Genomic DNA, 22121 nt, shown 5'->3' with positions numbered 1-22121 from the left:
CATGAGGGTATGGGACGGCAGACAATCATCTCCTTTAAAAAGCCATGGATTCTCCGTCAAACTCGATAGATTCCTTATTAAAACCCTTTAAAAATATTAATCGAGTACAGACAGTCCACCTACCCTTCAGGCTCCAGCTGATCCAACAACTCTGAGAGTGGGAGGGACCTTTAAAATCTAGGGAGAGAGGGAGTCAGAGAGAGAGAGGCCAAAAGTTTGGAAGGATGGCAGAAGAGAAGCAAGTCCAAGTTCCAAGAGTTAAACTGGGAAGCCAAGGACTTGAGGTAAAATCTCACATTCAAGCTTTCAAATTTCAATACCCCAACTTTCATTCTTTCTTCTTTCTTTGGAGAAGTGCAGATTGTTGTTTGTGTTCATATCAGATTTCCTAATAACCCCACTTGCATAAATCCAGAAAAAAAGTCAACTTCTTTGCTGCAAACAGACCAAATTTGGTGGTAAAAATGCAAAATTTAGTGAAGTTGATGATGACCTTGTTGGTGCTGGGTCAAATCCTATAGTTTTTCCTGGTTTTGGGAAATGTTTATTAAGATGGTCAATGGTGTGAGTGGTAAATTAATCTTAGAGAAGAAGAAGATAGTATGGATGAGGAGGGGATGGGAATATTGAGTCCAAGAGTTAAACTTCGATACTGGGGATTTGAGGTAACAATGATTCCATTTTTAGTTTCCTAGACGTGCTCGTTCGGTGCCTTGGATTGAATTACATAACTCGTTGTCTTCGAGATTACTCGTTGTATTCGAGGTATGTTGAAGGAAGAAATGAAGAAATTCTTTTCGAAAAACTTTAAAGGTAGAAGATGGATTAGTTGTTAACGAAGCTTTTCCACTCCAATCCTTAGAAATTGGTAGGATTAGGAGGGATAAGATTCCTTCGTGTCTAATCCCTTCTAGTTCTCTCGGAATGAAAAATCATTCGCCTCCACCTTCAGCAGACCTTCAATTTTATAAGTAATCCAATCCAATCCTAATCACCAAACGCGGCCAGAGTCCATTCAAACTCTGTCTTTCTCTCTTCAGACAGAATTTTGTTCAGTGAATATGTTTGATCCTGCAATGGAACTGATCAGATTTGCTCTAACTTAGTAATCCATATTATTCTTTCAAGGCTTTTTGGGCTCACTTTCTCAAAGGACAGACAAAAAGAACATTAACTGAGCTTTAAATTCTTTTGGTTTTGAGGTTAACCTTTGTTCCAGAGGTTGATTTAGATGCTTACTTACAGTAGTTGTAAACGTACTCAACTTTTCCTGATTCTTTCAAATTTTGCAGGTCTCAAAATTGGGGTTCGGATGCATGGGCCTTACCGGGGGTTACAACTCTCCTGTCGCTGATGAGGATGGTATCGCTATAATAAAACATGCCTTCAGCAAAGGAATCACTTTCTTTGACACAGCTGATGTGTACGGACCTCATACGAACGAAGTTCTTGTTGGGAAGGTATGTGTTTCCGCTTGTGAATTTATCGAGCTACTTCTTTAGACTAACTAGAAGTAAAATATTTGCATTGTTTGATGCATGATAGATAAACTTTGTGAAGTCGTAGACGACTAGCAGAATGTATCTATCCTTGCTTTTTATATGCGTGTCTTTTCATTGTTATTCTGTAACTTTAATTGAAAATTTTATGCCATTTAGGCCTTGAAGCAGTTGCCAAGGGAAAAAGTTCAGTTGGCATCAAAGTTTGGTCTTGTTGGACAAGGGAATCCTCTTATTATTTCAGCGAAGGGAACTCCTGAGTATGTCCGCTCATCCTGCGAGTCTAGCTTGAAACGTCTTGACGTGGACTACATTGATCTGTATTATTACCACCGGGTGGACACTTCGGTGCCTATAGAGGAAACTGTATGTCAGTCTCTTCATTTAGAAACAGTGTAGAATATTGAACATGTTAAGTTCTACACTTTATATATCCACATCTAGAAATAGTGGGTACCTGGCTGGAAAAATTGATTAGGTATGCTTGTTTTTCGTGGAGTTTAGATGGGTGAGCTGAAGAAACTGGTGGAAGAAGGAAAAATAAAGTATATTGGGTTATCTGAAGCCAGCCCGGACACAGTAAGGAGGGCGCATGCAGTTCATCCGATCACGGCTCTGCAAATGGAGTGGTCCCTCTGGACTCGTGATATTGAGGAAGAGATTGTTCCTCTTTGCAGGTATGTTCCAATCTGAGCTAAGCACAAGTGTTACTATGAATTGCTTCCATAATTCTGTTTCTGTAAGGGGAAAAAAGGGAGTGCTTTTGAAGATGATCTCGTACGTATAAATCCATTGTAGTTGTAAAAGTTGATTGGGGTTACGATAATAACTCTAGTTGTGTGAATTATTTTGTCCAATGTTATCACATATAGGGAGCTTGGCATCGGAATAGTTCCATATAGTCCACTTGGTCGTGGTTTTTTCGGTGGCAAAGCAGTTGTTGAAAGTTTGCCTGCAAATAGTTTTGTGGTAATTTCTTCTGCTCCAGCTATTGTAGAAGTAATTGTTGATTCTAATCATGTTGTTCTTAAATATGTGCCTATTGAAACCTTGTTTTCCTCCGTTTTGAAGGCCTCACAGCCGCGGTTCACAGGAGAGAACTTAGACAAGAACAAGAACATTTACCATCGAATAGATACCATTGCTAAAAAGCACCAGTGCTCTACTCCTCAACTAGCACTAGCATGGGTTCTCCACCAAGGAATTGATGTCGTACCTATCCCGGGTGAGTCCTTGTAACATTTTTATTCTCTTCAAATTTAATTGATGCGAAATCTGGTAAATCGCATCTGCAGCTCAATGTTTCCATGCCAATGGGTTGTGCCTTGTGCGTGTTCTTATAATGGTTTATAGAAACAGAAAAACAGCTTTCATTTCATTAATTCATTTTACTTGAGCTCGAAGTACGCTACATTGTGAGTTAGAACTCATAACTAAAAAGCCGTTAGCTCCAGGTTTGTTCATATATTTTGCAGTTACTAATGTTCCTGAGGAGATTCTACACGCACTTGAATTGGGCGAAGAGAAATACACACTCAATCAACTCATTGTTCATTTGTTTTTGAACTTCCACTGCAGGGACAACAAAGATTAAGAACCTGGATACAAACATTGGTTCCTTGGGGTTGAAGCTGACGGAAGAAGACGTGAAAGAGGTTTCTGATGCTGTACCACTCGACCAAGTAGCTGGGGAGAGAACTCTCGGAATATTCATGGCGTTGCAGTGGAAGTTTGCCAACACTCCTCCTGCAAAAGATTCCAAGATCTGAGCTTTTAAGACATGAACGTTTTTCCATCTGAGTGTTGGAATTTAATAATGCTAGGCAAATGAAACTTGCTTCTTGCTAATTCTTTTAGTTCTTTTTATTTTATTTTTATTTTCTTCAACCTATTTGTAATTAATCCGCGCAAAAGAACAGCTGCAACTAAACAAAAATAGTAATATGGCTGAAGGGCTCCAATACTTGGAACTCAAGGCCTTGAGATATATTTTTTGAGTATCTACATTACTCAGTGACAACACATATTTAATCGTGAGATTTGATTTAACGATTTAAATGAGTGATCGAAAATTCCTGGATCCAATTGAAAATCGAATATGTGTCAGCATAGTGCATGTAGTAGGTACTCAAGAGAAAATGCATTCCTAGAGCTTCATTGTCATGACTTTTGGTTTTTAGATAAACTTGTTGAATATATCACTCTAGCTCAACAATAGTTAGTTAGACAGTTGAGAATGTGGCTGCGTTGTTATAGCTGTTATTGAATTAGTTAGTCATGATGGCTATATAAACTGTATTCTCATAGTTGTAAATATTAATTCAGTATCAATACCATCAATTGTTTCTCTCTCTAAACTCTCTCTTTGTCAAACTCTCTGTGTTCATCTATTTCTCTTCATCTTTCTTCTTGATTCTCTCTTCAATTCCCAAACACTACAATGTAGTTAACATGGTATCAGAGCCACCAGGCTCACGCCATGATTCTGGTGGTTCCGTTTTTATTAGATTGTCATTTTCATCGTTTTCATTTCATTAGATTTTCTTTTCAAATTTTCTTGAATTTTCCGTCAAGTTCTTCGGTGGGGTTCCAGAGAGATGAAGTTTTGATCATTCCCAACTGGGTTTTGGAAATTCGATCGGAATCCATCACATAGGCTCTCAACAGAACAGCAAATGCTCAGGTGCAAGTGTTATTTCATACGAAATTTTGTTCTTGCCAGGTTCCAAGAGCAAGATGGGTCTCGGTCCTAGGTGGTACTACATCCGCTGTGTTAGATTGAATGGTCGATGATTTCTGGTGTTTCTCTGGATGTAATGATCAATGATTTCTGGTGTTTCTCTGGGCTTTTTGCTATCAAGAACTAAAGATTCAGGTTTCATCTTTCTTTATGCACTCCAACTGTTTGTTTGATTGTCTCAGTGAGGAATTATGTGTTAATTCTTGTATCAAGGCTGATAGCCATTTACTGATTTAGAAGAATATGAAGGCCGATTGCCATTTCTTCTAAGTGACAGATAGATTCTTTGATTGAATATTGTTTGCGATTTTGTGCACTCGATATTGTGTTGAATGCAATTTGTTTCCTCCATAAGGCCGATAGTCGGAGTGAAAAGTTCTGTCTCAGATATTGTGTGTTACTCCTTAAAGGCCGATAGCTGGAGTAACGTTCTTGAAAGTTTTTGTTTGTTGTTATTGTGTGCAGCTCCATTAAGGCCAATTGCCGGAGTGCAGTTCTTGTTCCTTTTCTTCATTGAAGGCCAATTGCCGAATAGGGGTGTGTTTCTTGATTTCTGTGGTTGTAAAGCAAATTCGAAAATGAGCAGTGATTTGACGAACCCACCTGGACTAGTCGTATCAACCGTTGTGATTGTTCTGCATTTCTCAAGTCAATAATTTTCTCCCCCGTTGAAAATAAGTTCCAGATTAATGTGCCCATGATGTATAATACAACATAGACCTTAAATACATCATCCCAAGAACCTCGTTGGAGTATGTAGCCGGTTGCAATTGTACCGAATACACCAGCAAGAACTCCTGCTGTGTTTGAGAGTCCTAGCAATACCCCAGCATAGCGAGGTCCAATGTCTTGGTGGTTGGAGTAGAGACCCGATTGTGAAAATGCATCAGATCCTTGACTGCATGCCATGCATAGTACTACCATTGTGGGTGTCTTGACATGGTTCAGCAGTGTAAAGAAAAAGGCTGGTCCCAGAAACCCAATTGATTGCATGATCTTACGAACTGTCGTTACAGAGAAACCTTTGCTGACTCTGCAATCCAGCCTCCTATATTTGCAAAAATAGCCATTGTCAACCATGGCAAGACACAGAGGAGCCCGGATTCAGTGAGGTTGAATTTCAAAACCTGATTGTAGTATGTTGGCATCCATGTCAATAGAATAAATGTTCCCCAATTGTGGCAAAAGTGGCATACTATAAGAGCCAAAACAGGTGGTTTTGATAATATTAGCTTCCAAGGAATGACCTTAACAGGTTCCTTAGATATGTTTCCACCCATGATAAGCTCTTTTTCCTCTACGCTAAGCTCCAGATCTTCTTTTGGTGTCGCTATGCCTGCTATGAATAACATACTATCTAAATGGATTCCAGTGTCTGAGAGAAGCAGAGTACTTTCACTGGTATATACTGGCATGTACCTTGGTTCTGTCACTGGGTTGGCTGTCTCTCCGATTCTAATCCAGAAGTTTAAATGGCCATCTGTGTTTTACTCATTTGGCTTCAATCTCAAACTGGGCAACCCAGTTGAGATTGAGGGGGGATGTTGAATATATCACTCTAGCTCAACAATAGTTAGTTAGAAAGTTGAGAATGTGGTTGTGTTGTTATAGCTGTTATTGAATGAGTTAGTCATGATGGCTATATAAATTGTATTCTCATAGTTGTAAATATTAATTCAGTATCAATACCATCAATTGTTTCTCTCTCTAAACTCTCTCTCTGTCAAACTCTCTGTGTTCATCTATTTCTCTTCATCTTTCTTCTTGATTCTCTCTTCAATTCCCAAACACTACAATGTAGTTAACAAAACTTCTGTTATTGCATAGCACATTGTTATACAAAATACTGTTACAGTAGTTCCGGGCGAAGGAGGGAGGATTTATATTCTCTAAGGCCATTTTCAACCCACCCGGTCAAATAGTCATAGGCCAAAATATAGCCTATTTTGACATGAAAACCATCTCTAACCAAGGGTTAGGCCAAATGGCTTGTGTGCCCTAAGTTATTTCTACACTATTTCTCACATCATTTTCTCCGTTATATACTATATTACCTCATTTTATTTCAATTTTTCACATCATTCTCATTATATAAAGATAAAAAATTCAGAGGTTTATTCATTTAACGACAAGTGGCACTCAAAAGATGTCTAAAAACTTTATTTTAATATGGTAATTTAATTCAATTAACCATATTAATTCAATTAAAATAATAAATTATTGAGATGGCTAAAAAATAATCCCCTTTAATTGGAGATGATATAAACTATAGTCTGACATTATTCATTAAAAAATATTTTTTTGCAGGAAATAAAAAATGGCCATTGATCCTTTTTCAGTTGTAGATGTCCTAAATGAAGAAGATAACATGATAAGGATAGAAACGTAATCAATGATGGAGGAAATAATAGACAAGAGAGTTGCAGTATGACATAGTCAATGATGTCAAGTAGTATAGATAGTGACATAATATATGGATGCTGGTTGTCAAATGTGCACTAGATATTCCCGATGACTACTGACATACTTAGTGATGTCACTATACATACACACACATACATAAAGAGAAAATAAACGTGTGTTGTACGAAACTTTATCTTTACCTGTAAAGAGATTGTTTCTACTACTGAAACCAGTGATTTTTTTGTCTTAAACAAAGTTCTAAAAGATGCTAGGCACTAATCGGGTGGTTGGTTGGAGCCTAGTGTCTAGACGGCTATGCAGGGTCTAGGCAGGCACCTAGATGGATTTAATTACATTTATTATATTTTGTTTAAATAAGTGTCTATTTATACTTAATATATATATATATATATATATATAATTTCATCGTAAACTACAAAATAGAATGACATAATATTATGAGCTATTGGAACATAATGAAAACATGAGAAACAAACATATAATGTGTGTTCATTTCAGTATTCAAAAAGGCTCTTACAATTTATTAAAAAAATGCAAAATGAAAGTTATTTATTTTTTGTCTAAATGAGTCGCAACCTTGGAGGGTCTTGGAGGGTCTTGGCGGGGTGCCTAGGCGATCTAGACGTCATTTCTTAATTTTCAAACGCTTAGGCATTAATCAAGACGGTGACCAACTACCTAACGTCTAGACGGCACTAAACGGAGATTTTTAGAACAATGATCATAAATGAACAATGTTTCTATCGCGATGTTTCTATCGCGCTAAATGGTCCCCATGACACAATGACATACTTAGTGATGTCAGTAAATAAATATACAAAGATATATATGTTTATATATATATAATATACTAGTGATGTGTGGCACTCAATCCTTCTTACATTTGAGATTCATCTTCTAAGAGAGGAAGCAATCAAAAGAAACTATAATTCAGAGGAAAAGAGGAATAATATGGCAGAGGGGCAAGAAATACAGATTCCAAGAGTTAAACTTGGAACCCAAGGACTTGAGGTAATTTCTTTCAATGCTGATTTGGATTCATCGCGTTTTAGTACCCTTTTATTGTTGGATTAGAGCCTCTTCAATAAATCTTTTGAATTTTGATTGAATATTTGTAAAACATTCCATTGATGCGTTATCTCCAAAAATTATTAATTAACTCACCTTGATCATCTTCAGGTGTCAAAATTAGGGTTTGGATGCATGGGACTTAGCTGGATAAACTCTCCGGATGCCGAAAAGGAAGGAATCTCAGTAATAAAACATGCCTTCAGCAGAGGAATCACCTTCTTCGACACATCTGATGTATATGGAACTGATCATTCCAATGAAATTCTTGTAGGCAAGGTATTCATATCGATCGATTTAAGTTAATTAATTACACGAACTCCGCTAATTGGACTCTCGCTATTGCTAAACAAATATTGATGAACGTAACATTGTATGAATCTTTAGGCCTTGAAGGAAATGCCGAGAGAGAAAGTTCAGTTAGCCACGAAATTCGGTGTTGTAAGTGTAAGCGTCGGACACCAACAGCCTCGTATGGAAGTAAGGGGCGATCCGGAGTATGTGAGGTCGTGCTGCGAGGCGAGCTTGAAGCGCCTTGGTGTCGACTACATTGATCTCTACTATCAACACCGGGTGGATCAATCTGTGCCTATTGAGGACACGGTATGGAATCCTGGTTACTTGCATTCTTCTCTTCCTCGGTCCTAAAACCGCGTAAATTTGCACTAAATGCGCAATCCGAAGCCAGTCCGGACTAAAATCTGATTACTTAGATTCTGCTTTTCTTGTTTTGTTGGAGTTCAGATGGGGGAGCTGAAGAAACTTGTGGAAGAAGGAAAGATAAAGTATATCGGACTATCAGAAGCGAGCCCGGACACGATTAGGAGGGCTCATGCGGTTCATCCCATCACAGCCATACAAATGGAGTGGTCACTTTGGACTCGTGATATCGAGGAAGAGATTGTTCCGCTTTGCAGGTAATCATGTTATCAAAAAACTGACAACGAAAATGGTTGCCATACGGACGCTTAAGTTTTCGTGCAAATGTTGGCAAATTGTAACACATTTATACGTATGCAGGGAACGTGGCATTGGAATCGTTCCGTATAGTCCTCTTGGCCGTGGTTTTTTCGCCGGAAAAGCGGTCTTGGAGAAATTGGATTCTAATGTTCATGCGGTAGATACTAATTTCTTCATTACAAATGCGCATTGTTTTATGCTCTGCTCACTTAAGTTATGAAAAACAGAGCTAATTAAGCTAATCTTAAACTTAACAAATAAATTTGATTTGTTTTCGGTGTGTAATTTAGGCTGCACATCCTCGGTTGACAGGAGAGAACTTGGAGAAAAACAAACAGATATATTATCGGATCGAAACCCTTGCTAGAAAACACGAATGCAGTGCTGTTCAACTAGCCCTCTCATGGGTTTTCCACAGGGGAAATGACGTTGTTCCGATCCCCGGTGAGTCAACTCACTGATTGCATTTGCATTCCAGGATGATCATCTGTGCTAAATTTGCATGATCTTGTTTGCATTGCATGATGCCAATGAGTTTGTCATGCCTTAAAATTTGATGAACATGAGTTACATTGTTCGTTTATACTTTATTTGCTTTGAATTTCCTCAGGGACGACGAAAATTAAGAACCTGGATGCGAACATTGGCGCTCTGGCGCTGAAACTCAAAGAAGAGGACCTGAAAGAAATTTCCGATGCCGTGCCTCTCGACGAAGTAGCCGGCGAGAAAACTTACGAAAATGTAAGTCCCTTTCAATGGAAATTCGCCAACACCCCCCGAAGGAATCTAAATTAAAGGCATAAATCATCATACAGATCAGGAAGGATACAAATTTAAGCCAAGCCATTGGATGATGCCTAAGAGTGCGGCAGTTGTGTTAGTAGAGTTGTAGGTTGTTTTTGTTACTACGATATTTGGGAGGGAGAGTCGAACTCGAGACAACGAATGTAAGGCTGAATGCTCTTAAACGACTATTGTAAAATTGAGCAATCCTCAATTCTTAGTCTATAAAGTCTTAAAATTATAATAAATATTTCGAAGCTATGGAAAATTTTATATAGTTTGTCTCCCACTCAGCAGCATTGTAGGGTTAAGGCTCGAAATAGCTTCTGCCTCACAAAGTTGGGCAAGCTCCTTCTCCGACAATGTCACCATAACCGGCAATCAGTTTTATCCTTTCAGAAAAAACTGAATCCAAAAATAAAAAACGTAACTTGTGTTTTCGTCCATCCGAGCCCAAGAGGACATAACTGTTCAATCAGTTTTATCCTTTTAGAAAAAACTGAATCCAAAAAATAAAAAACGTACCTTGTGTTTTCGTCCATCCGAGCCCAAGAGGACATAACTGTTCAATCATGCTTTCAATACCATAACCGTCCTTGCGAGCCCGCCTTCTGGCGCCCCCATCACCATCATCAAACCTTCCCCTTCCATATTTCCCACATGATTCGACATGTAAACCAGTTTCTTCTGCTTCTCAAACATAACTCCATCCATTAATGGCTGACAGTCGTTCATTACGTGCTCCGTGCTAACACTTGTCAATTCAAGTCCTCCTCCTTCTGACTCGAAACATGGGGGACCAAAAGTTCTACTCCATAGATTCCTTATTGAAACCCTTTAAAATATTAATCGAATAGAGACAGAACACCTAACCTTCAGGCTCCAGCTGATCCAACAACACTGAGAGTGGGAGGACTTTTAAAATCGAGGGAGAGAGAGTTAGCGAGAGAGGCCAAAATTTTGGAAGCATGGCAGAAGAGAACCAAGTCCAAGTTCAAAGAGTTAAACTCGGCAGCCAAGGACTTGAGGTAAAGTCTCACATTCATGCTTTCAATACCCAAATTTCAATCTTTCTTCTTTCTTTGAAGAAATGCAGATTTTTGTTTGTGTTCATATCAGATTTCCTGATAACCCCACTTGCATAAATCAATCCAGAAAAGTCAACTTTTTAGCTTGCTTTGTGTTCATATCAGATTTCCTGATTATCCCACTTGGATAAATCCAGAAAAGTCAAACTTTTTTGCTGCCAACAAACCAAATTATGTGGTAAAAATGCAAAATTTAGTAAAGTTGATGACCCTGTTGGTGTTGGGTCAAATCCTGTTTACATTTGGGATTAATATGAAAAAAGTTATGAAAAGAAATTAATTTTAGAGAAGAAGAGGATATTATGGCTGAGGAGGGGATGGGAATAGAGAATCCAAGAGTTAAACTTGGATACTGGGGATTTGAAGGTATAGTGATTCCATTTTTAGTTTCCTAAACGTGCTCGTTCTATGCCTTGGATTGGATTGGATTAAATAACTCGTTGTATTCGAGGTAGGTTGAAGGAAGGAATGAAGAGTTTTTTCGAACTTTAAAGGTAGAAGATGGATTAGTCGTTAAAGAAAATTTTCCCTTCCAATTCCTACAAAATGGTCGGATTAGAAGGGAGAAGATTCCTTTGTGTCTAATCCCTTCTAGTCCTCTCAGAATAAATATCATTCACCTCCACCTTCTACTTACCTTGAATTTTATGAGTAATCCAATCAAATCAAATCCAATTCTAGTCACCAAACGAGGCCAGAGTTCCCGTCACATTCTGTCTCTCTCTTCAGATAGAATTTTGTTCAGTGCATATGCTTGATTCTGCAATGGAATTGATCAGATTTGCTCAACTTAGTAATCCATATTATTCTTCAAGGCTTTTGAGGCTCACTTTTTCTTAGGACAGATTAAAAGAACATTAACCAATTCTTTTGGTTTTGAGGTTAAACTTTTTTCCAGAAGTTGATTTAGATGCTTTCTTTCTGTGGTTGTAAATATACTCAATTGTTTAGATACATTTCGGCCAAATTTTCCTCATTTTTCAAATTTTGCAGGTCTCAAAGTTGGGGTTCGGATGCATGGGCCTTACCGGGACTTACAACTCTCCTGTCGCTGATGAGGATGGTATCGCTATAATAAAACATGCCTTCAACAAAGCAATCACTTTCTTTGACACAGCTGATGCGTATGGACCTCATACAAATGAAGTTCTTGTTGGAAAGGTATGTATTTCCGGTTGTGAATTTATGGAGCTACTTCTTTAGATTAACTCAGAATCAAAGTATCTGCATTGCTTGATGCAGGATAGACATAATTTGTGAAGTAGTAGACGATTAGCAGCATGTATATGCCATTGCCTTTTATATATTTGTGTTTTGATTGTTATATTCTGTAATTCTAATCGAAAATTTTCTGCCATTTAGGCCTTGAAGCAGCTGCCAAGGGAAAAAGTTCAACTGGCCACAAAGTTTGGTATTGTTGGAGTAGTGCCGCCTGCTGGTGTGGTAGTGAAGGGAACTCCTGAGTATGTCCGCTCATGCTGTGAGGCTAGCTTGAAACGTCTTGACGTGGACTACATTGATCTGTATTATTACCACCGGGTGGACACTTCGGTGCCTATAGAGGAAACTGTATGCTGTTCTGTTCCTTTAGAACCACAATGTATAATATTAGACATCCCCATGTAGAAATTAGTGGGTACCTGGCTGGAAAATTTATTGGCTACGTTTGTTTTTCGTGGAGTTTAGATGGATGAGCTGAAGAAACTGGTGGAAGAAGGAAAAATAAAGTACATTGGGTTATCTGAAGCCAGCCCTGACACAATAAGGAGAGCGCATGCAGTTCATCCGATCACGGCTCTGCAAATGGAGTGGTCCCTCTGGACTCGTGATATTGAGGAAGAGATTGTTCCACTTTTGTTGTTGAGTGTCATTGTAATACCTTTCCCTTGATTTAAGGGAGTAGACTTGCATAAGTTAAGTTTAGATAGGTTGGCAGCTTTATTCCTTATTTTTTTATTTTCTTGTTGGCTGCTTGCAGCAGCTTTATTTTCCACTTTCTTCCTACTACTTTCTCCCCATTTCCTGATTTCTTGTCGGCTGCATATAGCAGCTTTCCCTCCCTCTTCTCATATATATCCGGACTCCCTCTTGTACCAATACACATGAAATACATATGAAAACTTTAAACCAGAAATTCTACATGGTATCAGAGCAGGTTTTGTAACCTGTCTCTGGCCATTCTTCCCGCTGCATCTTTCTTTCAATCGTAAGCCATGGCTGAAGAAGATTCAATAAACATTGAGGGTGACATCTCGCATGCCTCTCCTTCAAATTTCTCAGACGTCGAGGTTAACACCAATCAACGTTTGTGTTCAGTTCTCTTGAATGAGTTTAATTATCTCCCTTGGTCTCGAGCTGTGTCACTAGCTCTCGGAGGCAAAGGGAAATTAGGATTTGTAAATGGAAGTGTGGAAGCTCCAGACATCTCCTCCCCTTCATACGGTGCATGGCTTTGCAAGGATCAACTTGTCATGTCTTTGCTGCTCAACACCATGGAGAAACATGTTGCTGAGATTTTTAGCTACTACAATTCTTCATGTGAGCTTTGGAAAGCATTGCAAGATATGTATGGAAATCAAAACAACTATGCACGTGTCTTTCAACTTAAGAAGGACATAGCCAGTGCCCAACAAGAAGGGAAAGCATTTGTTCAACATCTTGGAAGCCTCAAAGCCATGTGGAATGAGTTGGATGTATACCTTTCACATACCACAGATCCTATCATTCTCCTTAAACGAGACGAGGAAGACAAAATCTACCAACTGTTGGGGAGTTTGAACTCCGAGTACGAGGATCTAAGGAGTCACATCTTGATGAGTCAGGAGCTTCCCACGTTCAACAATGTCTGTGCAACTATCCAACGAGAAGAAGCAAGAAAGAAAGTGATGAATGCTGAGCACAACTCGAGATTGACTAAGACTCGTGCATATGCCTCAAACTACAAGACCTCAGAGGCAAAAGTGTACAAGGGTAAAAATACACACCTGAAATGCAAATATTGCAATGGCGTTGGTCATGTGGAAGACAAGTGTTGGGAACTTCATCCTGAACTCAAGCCTAAGTTCAGCAAAGATGGAAAAATGATACCAAGGTCCTCACAGCAATTTCAACCTCACTACAAGGCTCAACTTGCCAATGCTCATCCCTCTACTATCTCACAAGGATCCATGGAGTTCACTACCAACCCATTGTCACTTATCAATGAGTTTGCAGCTTACCTTCAAAGAAAGGAACACGAAGGAGGTTCACAAGCTCGAGGCAACGAAAAGAGCAGTCATACAGCCATGTTGGGACAGTTTGCTGGCTTTCTTACTGGAAATGAGAAAGTCCCAAAGGATGAAGCACCAGGTATACTCAAAGCTTTCACTACTGCCCTATTAACTAGTACTGAAAATGATTGTTGGGTAATTGATTCAGGAGCCACAGATCATATGACAAACAAAGTCACAAATTTGAATCATTTTAAACGTTTTTTAAGTCCCTCACATGTGTCTATTGCAAATGGAAAAAATGTCTTGGTTTTGGGAAAAGGAGAAATAAACTTACTCTCACACAAAACACCTTCCACTGCCTTATATGTACCAACCTTTCCTTTCCAACTTCTGTCAATTGGAAAGATCACAAACACCCTAAATTGCCGTGCCATTTTCTTACCAGATAATGTGATGTTTCAGGATGTTCTCACCATGAAGATGATTGGTGGAGGGGTCTTTATAAATGGACTTTACTACCTGTGCAAGAATACCTGTTTTACTCAGGCCCTTCAAGCTCAATCAAAGTCCGTAGATGAAAACCAACTTTGGCATAAGAGATTAGCTCATCCCTCTGAAGTTATCTTGTCTAAATTATTTCCAAATTTTTGTAAAAATCATGTTACTTGTGATACTTGTCAACTTTCTAAGTTTACTAGACTACCTTTTGGTAATTCAATGTCTAGGACAAGTAAACTCTTTGAAATGGTGCACACCGATGTATGGGGACCAACAACTGAATCAATAGAAGGGTTCAAGTACTTTGTTCTATTTATCGATGACTTCTCTCGAATGAGTTTTGTGTACCTTATGAAATCAAAGAGTGAAGTTCAAACTATTTTCAAAGATTTTCATATGCATGTTAAGACACAATTTCAATCAGACATTAAGGTGTTAAGATCTGATAATGGCACTGAATTTCTATCCAACAACATGCTTCAATACATAAGTTCTCAGGGCATAATACATCAAACCAGCTGTGTAGGGACTCCCCAACAAAATGGAGTAGCCGAGAGAAAAAATAGAGATATCTTGGAGAAGACTCGTGCCCTCATGCTTCATATGCATGTTCCAAAGAAATTTTGGTCATTTGTTATCCTCACTGCCACCTACCTCATCAACCGACTCCCAAGTCGTGTGTTAGGGTTTAAATCTCCCTATGAAGTACTCAAGGGTAGGAAAATTAATTTGACACACCTCAAGGTATTTGGATGTGTTTGCTTTGTTCACATTCAAGCCTTGAACCGTGACAAATTAGATGCCAGGGCAACCAAGTGTGTGTTTGTGGGGTATTCTTCCACCCAAAAGGGATACAAGTGCTACAATCCAACCACTAAGAAATGTGTTGTGTCAAGGGATGTGAAGTTTGAAGAATATTGTCCTTATTTTACTCACAAGGGAAATATTGCAAGTCAGGGGGATGAACTGTTTGAAATCTTTCCACTTCCTCAGAACATTAATAATCCAGTATTGGAAGAGAGTTCAGTTACTGTGATACCAGATATTAAAGAAATACAAACTGACTCAATCACTGATAGCAGTATCCCGGCCAATGAGAGAGACGAGGAGTCTCATTCTGATAATTCACAATCTCCTACAGAGCCTCAAGGGCTTAGAAGAAATCCTCCTCAAACCAGAAAACCTCCAACTAGGCTGCAGGACTATGTTACTTATGCCTCACGGTATCCTATCAGTGAAAACATCAGTCTTGGTAAGTTCTCAACATCTCATGCTACATTTCTCTGTGAAATTGATAAACACAATGAACCTAGAAGCTTTCAAGAGGCTTTTCTCCTCCCACAATGGAAACAAGCCATGGCAGATAAGCTTAGTGCTCTAGAAGAAAATAAAACTTGGAGCTTGGTTCAACTACCACCAGGAAAAAAAGTTGTTGGAAGTCGTTGGATTTACAAGATTAAATTCAAGGCTGATGGTTCTATCGAGAGACACAAGGCTAGGCTTGTTGCTCGAGGTTTCACCCAAACCTTTGGGGTAGATTACAAGGAAACATTTGCTACTGTGGCCAAGATGAATTCAGTGAGGGTTCTACTCTCAGTTGCAATCAATTGTGGGTGGACTCTTTATCAAATGGATGTGAAGAATGCTTTCCTTCAAGGAGAGTTACAAGAAGAAGTTTATATGCAGCCTCCTCCAGGTTTTGATGGTATTAAAGGCAACATGGTTTGTAAGCTACACAAGGCAATCTATGGATTGAAACAATCCCCAAGAGCTTGGTATGCCAAGCTCAGTTCAGTTCTAGAGAAGGCTGGATTCCTACGAAGTAATGCTGATTCCTCATTGTTTGTAAGAACTGGCACCAGTGGGAAATTGGTGGTGCTCATCTATGTAGACGATCTCATCATCACAGGAGATAGTGTTGCTGAAATTGAGGCACTAAAAGTCTCGCTATGCCAAACATTTGCTATCAAAGATCTGGGGAAACTAAAGTATTTTTTGGGCATAGAAATGGCAACCTCTTCAAAGGGGCTATTTCTACATCAACGGAAATATGTATTGGATCTTCTTCAGGAAGCAAAAATGCTTGATTGCAAACCTGCCATCACTCCCGTGGATTCTAAACTAAGGCTCAACACAGATGGAGAAGCCATGCATAATGTGAGTTACTATCAACGATTGGTGGGCAAACTTATATATCTTACCATCACACGTCCGGATATCACATATGCAGTGAGCCTAGTAAGCCAATTTATGCATTCTCCTACAGTTGATCATCTTAACATGGTTAAGAGAGTTCTGCGTTATCTCAAGGGTTCGATAGGGCAGGGAATCATCATGCGTAACAACAATTCCACTGCCATCAGTGGCTACACTGATGCAGATTGGGCAGGGAATGCTCTTGATAGGAAATCTACCACGGGTTATTGCACGTTTGTTGGTGGAAATCTTGTCACTTGGAAGAGCAAGAAACAACATGTCATTGCTCGCTCTAGTGCAGAGGCTGAATATCGAGCCATGGCAGCCACTGCATGTGAACTTATATGGCTTAAAGGGCTTCTTTCAGACTTAGGGTTTACTAGCACTACTCCTATGTCTCTTATGTGCGATAATCAAGCAGCCATGCACATCGCTGCTAACCCTGTGTTCCATGAAAGAACGAAACACATTGAAGTGGACTGTCATTTTGTTAGAGCTCAAGTGCAAACTCAAGTCATTCAGACCATCTTCACTTGAAGCCATGATCAACTAGCAGATCTCTTTACCAAGGCTCTGACATCTACTCCATTTCATCGTTTTTTGGGCAAGCTTGGCTCGATTAATCTACTCGATCCAGCTTGAGGGGGAGTGTTGTTGAGTGTCATTGTAATACCTTTCCCTTGATTTAAGGGAGTAGACTTGCATAAGTTAAGTTTAGATAGGTTGGCAGATAGGTTGGCAGCTTTATTCCTTATTTTTTTATTTGCTTGTTGGCTGCTTGCAGCAGCTTTATTTTCCACTTTCTTCCTACTACTTTCTCCCCATTTCCTGATTTCTTGTCGGCTGCATATAGCAGCTTTCCCTCCCTCTTCTCATATATATCCGGACTCCCTCTTGTACCAATACACATGAAATACATATGAAAACTTTAAACCAGAAATTCTACAACTTTGCAAGTATGCTCCAATCTGAGCTATGCACAAGTGTTACCATGAATTGCTTCCATAATTCCGTTTCTGTAAGGGGAAAAGAGGGAGTGCTTTTGAAGATGGTCTCGTTCGTATAAATCCATTGTAGTTGTGAAAGTTGATTGGGGTTACGATAATAACTCTTGTTTGTGTGAATTATTTTGTTGAAATTATCGCATACAGGGAGCTTGGCATCGGAATAGTTCCATATAGTCCACTTGGTCGTGGTTTTTTCGGTGGCAAAGCAGTTGTTGAAAGTTTGCCTGCAAATAGTTTTGCTGTAATTTCTTCTGCTCCATCTATTGTAGAAGTAAATGTTGATTCTAATCATGTTGTTCTTAAATGTGTGACTATTGAAACCTTGTTTTCCTCCGTTTTGAAGGCCTCACAGCCCCGGTTCATAGGAGAGAACTTAGACAAGAACAAGAACATTTACTATCGAATAGAAAGCATTGCTAAGAAGCACCAGTGCTCTACTGCTCAGATAGCACTAGCATGGGTTCTCCACCAAGGACTTGATGTCGTACCTATCCCGGGTGAGTCCTTGCAACTTTTTTATTCTCTTCAACTTCAAATATTTTGTTCCAAGCACACGACAATGTGATTTAGAACTCAAGTAACTTAAAAAGGTGTTAGCTCCAAGTTTGTTCAAATAGTTTGCGGTTACTAATCTTCCTGAGGAGATTCCACACACCATGGAATTAGGCGAAGAAAATAACACACAACGATCGACACATTGTTCATTTGTTTTTCAATTTCCGCTGCAGGGACAACAAAGATCAAGAACCTGGATGCAAACATTGGGTCCTTGGGGGTGAAGCTGACGGAAGAAGACGCGAAAGAAGTTTCTGATGCTGTACCAATCGACCAAGTAGCTGGCGAGAGAGCTTTCGTGCTCCTCATGGCGTTGCAGTGGAAGTTCGCCAACACTCCTCCGAAAGATTCCAAGATCTGAGCTGTTAAGACATGAACATTATTGCATCTCAGTGTTGGATTTTAATGATATTGTATCTTGTGAAGTTTAGGCAAATGAAACTTGTTTCTTGTGCTCTTATGGGACGGTTACTGGTACTAATTAATTCTATTAATAAAGGGGTTTTTGAACATTAGTCATTGAAAAAAATTGATATTAAAAAAAAGAAAGAAAAAAAAAGAAAACTGGTGTTAGATTACGTATTCATTTTAATCTTTTGAAATGTACCTTTATTAAAATTTATATTCTATTTTGTTATTTAATGTGTATTTTTATTTCATGTTTTCACATTAAAATTTTGGTTTTATTAATATGCACAATTTAGTTCTTCCAATTCTAAACAAACCTAAATGAGAAAACATTAAAAATATATATATTGACACGTAAATATGTAATTACACAAGTGTACATAAATCACTATACCGAAAAACATCAAGTTGACTTCTTTGTACCGATATGTCTATTGTAACATCTCACATTGCCCAAGGGTGAGGATCTTGTAAGCCTTATATATATATTCACATCTATACCTAGCACGAGGCCTTTTGGGAGCTCATTGGCTTCGGGTTCCATCGGAACTCCAAAGTTAAGCGAGAGCAATCCCATGATAGGTGACTCACTGGGAAGTTCCCATGTGAGTTTCCAAAAACAAAACCGTGAGGGTGTGGTCAGGGCCCAAAGCGGACAATATCATGCTACTGTAGAGTCAAGCCCCGGATGTGGTGGAGCCCGGGTCGGGATGTGACATCTGTTCCTAAATATTTGTACCGAAATGTATGCACTAAAATGTATTATATTGAACTAATGTAGTATGTACCTAAATGTCAATACCGAAATGTCTTATAAAGAATTAATGTGCATAAATGTCTATGCCGATGGATATAGCAGAATATATTAAATAAATTAATTTACCTAAATGAAGAGCACACAAATTGTATTGAAATATATTGGATAAAATATTAGTTTAACCTGCATGTCTATAACAACATATATTATGATAAATGAAATGAAAATTGGATTCAAATGTAATTAATACAATAAAAATAAGGAAGAACAAGAGAAATAAAATATCAAAATATAATCACTAAATGAGGTTATTAAATGAATCAGGGACGATAATTAGATTTTAATCTCACACAAGGTTATAGTCTAAAAATCATCTTTTTGAAGAATTAAAATGAAGTTTTAACACCAATTTCTTCTAATTCTTTTAATTCCTTTTACTTTATTTTTAGTTTCTTCAACCTATTTATTAATTAATCTGGATAAAAGAACAGCTGCAGCTAAATAAAATGAAGTTGTTGAGAATTGATAGACTGATTTAATACATATACCAAATCCTAGTTTGTTTTTGGGATTGATCTAAATTGCAGGAAGTAATAAAAAGAAATCGTTTGGAGAAAATTAAAGAAGAATAAATATGGCTGAAGCTGAAGGGCAGGGAGTAATGTGGCCTTGCGGTATACCCATTTAGCTGCGTTTCTAGCTATTTTTCTTGAGCATATACACGTATTCAATGACAAAAATATTTGATCGTTGAATTTGATTTGGTTTAAACTAAGTGATTAAAGATCCTTGAATTAAATTAAAAACTCAAATATTTGTCAAGCGCATTTAGCAGGTACTCAAGAAAAGTAGCATTCTTAGAGCTTCTCTTATTTACTTTGATTTTTGTTTTGTAGATTAACGTTGGATTTTTCTTGAGCATCTACACGCATTCAATGACAACAAATATTTGATCGTTCAAATTTTTTTTTAAAACAAAATTTGATCGTTGAATTTGATTTAACGGTTTAAGCTGAATGATTAAAGACCCTGAAAACTTGAATATGTGTTAGGCATAGTGCATGTAGTAGGTACTAAAAAAAATAGCATTCTTAGAGCTTCTCTTATTTACTTTGATTTTTGCTTTTTAGATTAACGTTTGACAGTGCATAGCACATTGTTATGTAAAATACCGTTACAGCAGTGTCCATATGAGAGAGGTGGTATCTTCATTTCATCCAATTCCATCTCGTCCCTTTTTAAACGCTACCTAAATTAATGAAATAATATGAGTAGTATAGAAACAAGATCAATGATGGAAGAAAGAATAGACATAGATGCACATGACGTAGTCAATGAGGTAAGATAGTAACATAATATATGGATGCCGGTAGTCAAAAGTTGCTCTAGTTATTCCCACGTGGCATGTGACATACTCAGGGCCAGGCCAGAGATTTTTTAGGTCCGGGGAGACGCCAAAAAAAGTGCCCAAATTTCATATAAGAAAATTATTTATTTTCACATGTAAGACATTGATAAAATTATACTTAAAAAAGCACTTCAAACTCAATAATTTAGAAACACAAAAAAACTAATTTATTTTGTATTGAGAGAAGAAAACCAAACAACTCTGGGCTTATAAGTAGATAGATAATGAGTTTTGTTTTCCATTTGAACTTTGAAAGTGTTTTTGTATAAATCATGAGGTGTTTTTTCTTATTTACTAACCTTGTCAATATGGGACTAAAAAAATAATGATGTTTTCGAGTCTTTAATTGATATGTATTAGTAATGAATGAGCATTAAATTAAATATTTTGATAACACGTCATATAATTTACAAATTTGCGCTACAAATTTGGTCTACTTATTACTCATTGTTGAAGATTAGACTTGAATTGAAACAAATATTTAAAAATAACAAGTTACATAGCTACTAGCTAGTAACTAAAAAAAATTAACAACCAAACAAAAATTTGTTAAAATTGAAAAAAATAAACATGCCCATAGCGTTTCGAATTTGTTAAAATTGAAAAAAATAAACATGCCCATAGCGTTTCGAACTTAGGACCTCTTGCTAATTTTAAACAACAAAAACCATTGCTTATAATTAAACTTCTTGATCCTTTAACCAAATTTTATAAATTTATACTCTTCTGAAAAGAAATTTGTAAAAATTAGAAAGTAAATAAGCACATGTGGTGTTTTGAACTCAAGACCTCTCATTATTTTCAAATGACCAAACCACCTTTTCTACTTAAATTTCTGTGTCATTGAACCAAATTGTATAAATTTATACTCTTATGAAAACATATATAAATATACCACCCTAATAATTTTGGTGCCCCCAATATTTTTGGGCCCCGGACGGTTGCCCTGCTTGCACTGGGCCTGGGCCGGCCCTTACTTAGTGATGTCAGTATATAAATATATAAATATATATTAAACTATTTATTAATGAAATTATCTTTATCAATTAAAAAGGGTAAAAGATATTTTGTCTTTTACAATAAAAAAATTAAGGATAGTAACTTAATTTTATAAAATAACATTTTGATTTTTTTTGTTTAAACCTCATCTACAAATAATTTTATCATTTCTAATTAAAAAATAAATAAAAAACAAACCTCTCTCCCTATCTCCCAACTCCCACATTCTCTCACTCTCTTCCTCTCCTTCAATTTTAAATACAAAAGTAAAAAATTTCACACACTTTGTGGCTAGGCATATATTAGTATATATACATAAAAGCGCGATCTCATGCTAATAAAACTCTATGCTTTGCTAGAGTCGGGGAAGAAACATTTACCATATGCAGTTTTACCTTTGCTTTACAAATAAACTATTTTCACAACTTGAACCCGTGATCTTTTGGTCACAAAGGAGCAATCTTTTTGTTGCGTAAAATACTCTCCCATGACATAGTGACGTGACGTACTTAGTGGTGT

General features: G+C 37.7%; 3 protein-coding genes and 1 pseudogene across 4 annotated transcripts; 3 read left to right on the top strand and 1 right to left on the bottom strand.

Moving 5' to 3' along the window:
- Positions 1-64: 64 nt before the first annotated feature.
- Positions 65-3486, top strand: LOC103451028 (probable aldo-keto reductase 1). 2 transcript variants are annotated; one of them, XM_070809418.1, is made up of 7 exons: positions 65-284; positions 1293-1460; positions 1659-1865; positions 2004-2176; positions 2372-2468; positions 2571-2724; positions 3078-3486. In XM_070809418.1, the coding sequence occupies exons 1-7, from the start codon at positions 225-227 to the stop codon at positions 3266-3268; spliced, it is 1050 nt and encodes a 349-aa protein (XP_070665519.1). In that variant the 5' UTR covers positions 65-224; the 3' UTR covers positions 3269-3486. The 2 variants fall into 2 exon arrangements, with proteins under 2 accessions (XP_070665519.1, XP_070665520.1); XM_070809419.1 differs by lacking the exon at positions 65-284 and adding an exon at positions 1134-1202.
- Positions 3487-4749: 1263 nt separating this feature from the next.
- LOC103451379 (ascorbate transporter, chloroplastic-like) lies at positions 4750-5654 on the bottom strand (annotated as a pseudogene).
- Positions 5655-7512: 1858 nt separating this feature from the next.
- Positions 7513-9751, top strand: LOC103451025 (perakine reductase-like). Its single transcript, XM_008390450.4, has 7 exons — positions 7513-7674; positions 7843-8010; positions 8119-8334; positions 8476-8648; positions 8752-8848; positions 8982-9135; positions 9302-9751. The coding sequence occupies exons 1-7, from the start codon at positions 7615-7617 to the stop codon at positions 9484-9486; spliced, it is 1053 nt and encodes a 350-aa protein (XP_008388672.2). The 5' UTR covers positions 7513-7614; the 3' UTR covers positions 9487-9751.
- A 485-nt stretch (positions 9752-10236) lies between these two features.
- On the top strand, positions 10237-18545 carry LOC103451378 (probable aldo-keto reductase 1). Its single transcript, XM_029090135.2, has 7 exons — positions 10237-10502; positions 11556-11723; positions 11925-12131; positions 12249-12421; positions 17620-17716; positions 17819-17972; positions 18204-18545. The coding sequence occupies exons 1-7, from the start codon at positions 10443-10445 to the stop codon at positions 18389-18391; spliced, it is 1047 nt and encodes a 348-aa protein (XP_028945968.2). The 5' UTR covers positions 10237-10442; the 3' UTR covers positions 18392-18545.
- Positions 18546-22121: the final 3576 nt, after the last annotated feature.

The sequence above is a fragment of the Malus domestica genome, chromosome 12, assembly GCF_042453785.1.
Source record: "Malus domestica chromosome 12, GDT2T_hap1".
In the NCBI taxonomy this organism is placed as follows: Eukaryota; Viridiplantae; Streptophyta; class Magnoliopsida; order Rosales; family Rosaceae; genus Malus; species Malus domestica.
The sequence above is the reverse complement of the archived record's forward strand: the minus strand, read 5'-3'. Positions and strand labels throughout refer to the sequence as shown.

Coding starts and splice junctions, on each gene's coding strand:
- LOC103451378 (XM_029090135.2), top strand. CDS start 10,443: ATGGCAGAAGAGAACCAAGTCCAAGTTCAAAGAGTTAAACTCGGCAGC. Junction 10,503..11,555: donor TCGGCAGCCAAGGACTTGAG/GTAAAGTCTCAC, acceptor CAAATTTTGCAG/GTCTCAAAGTTGGGGTTCGG. Junction 17,717..17,818: donor TGCCTGCAAATAGTTTTGCT/GTAATTTCTTCT, acceptor TCCGTTTTGAAG/GCCTCACAGCCCCGGTTCAT.
- LOC103451025 (XM_008390450.4), top strand. CDS start 7,615: ATGGCAGAGGGGCAAGAAATACAGATTCCAAGAGTTAAACTTGGAACC. Junction 8,011..8,118: donor ATGAAATTCTTGTAGGCAAG/GTATTCATATCG, acceptor ATGAATCTTTAG/GCCTTGAAGGAAATGCCGAG. Junction 8,649..8,751: donor GAGATTGTTCCGCTTTGCAG/GTAATCATGTTA, acceptor ATACGTATGCAG/GGAACGTGGCATTGGAATCG.
- LOC103451028 (XM_070809418.1), top strand. CDS start 225: ATGGCAGAAGAGAAGCAAGTCCAAGTTCCAAGAGTTAAACTGGGAAGC. Junction 2,469..2,570: donor TGCCTGCAAATAGTTTTGTG/GTAATTTCTTCT, acceptor TCCGTTTTGAAG/GCCTCACAGCCGCGGTTCAC. Junction 2,725..3,077: donor TGATGTCGTACCTATCCCGG/GTGAGTCCTTGT, acceptor CTTCCACTGCAG/GGACAACAAAGATTAAGAAC.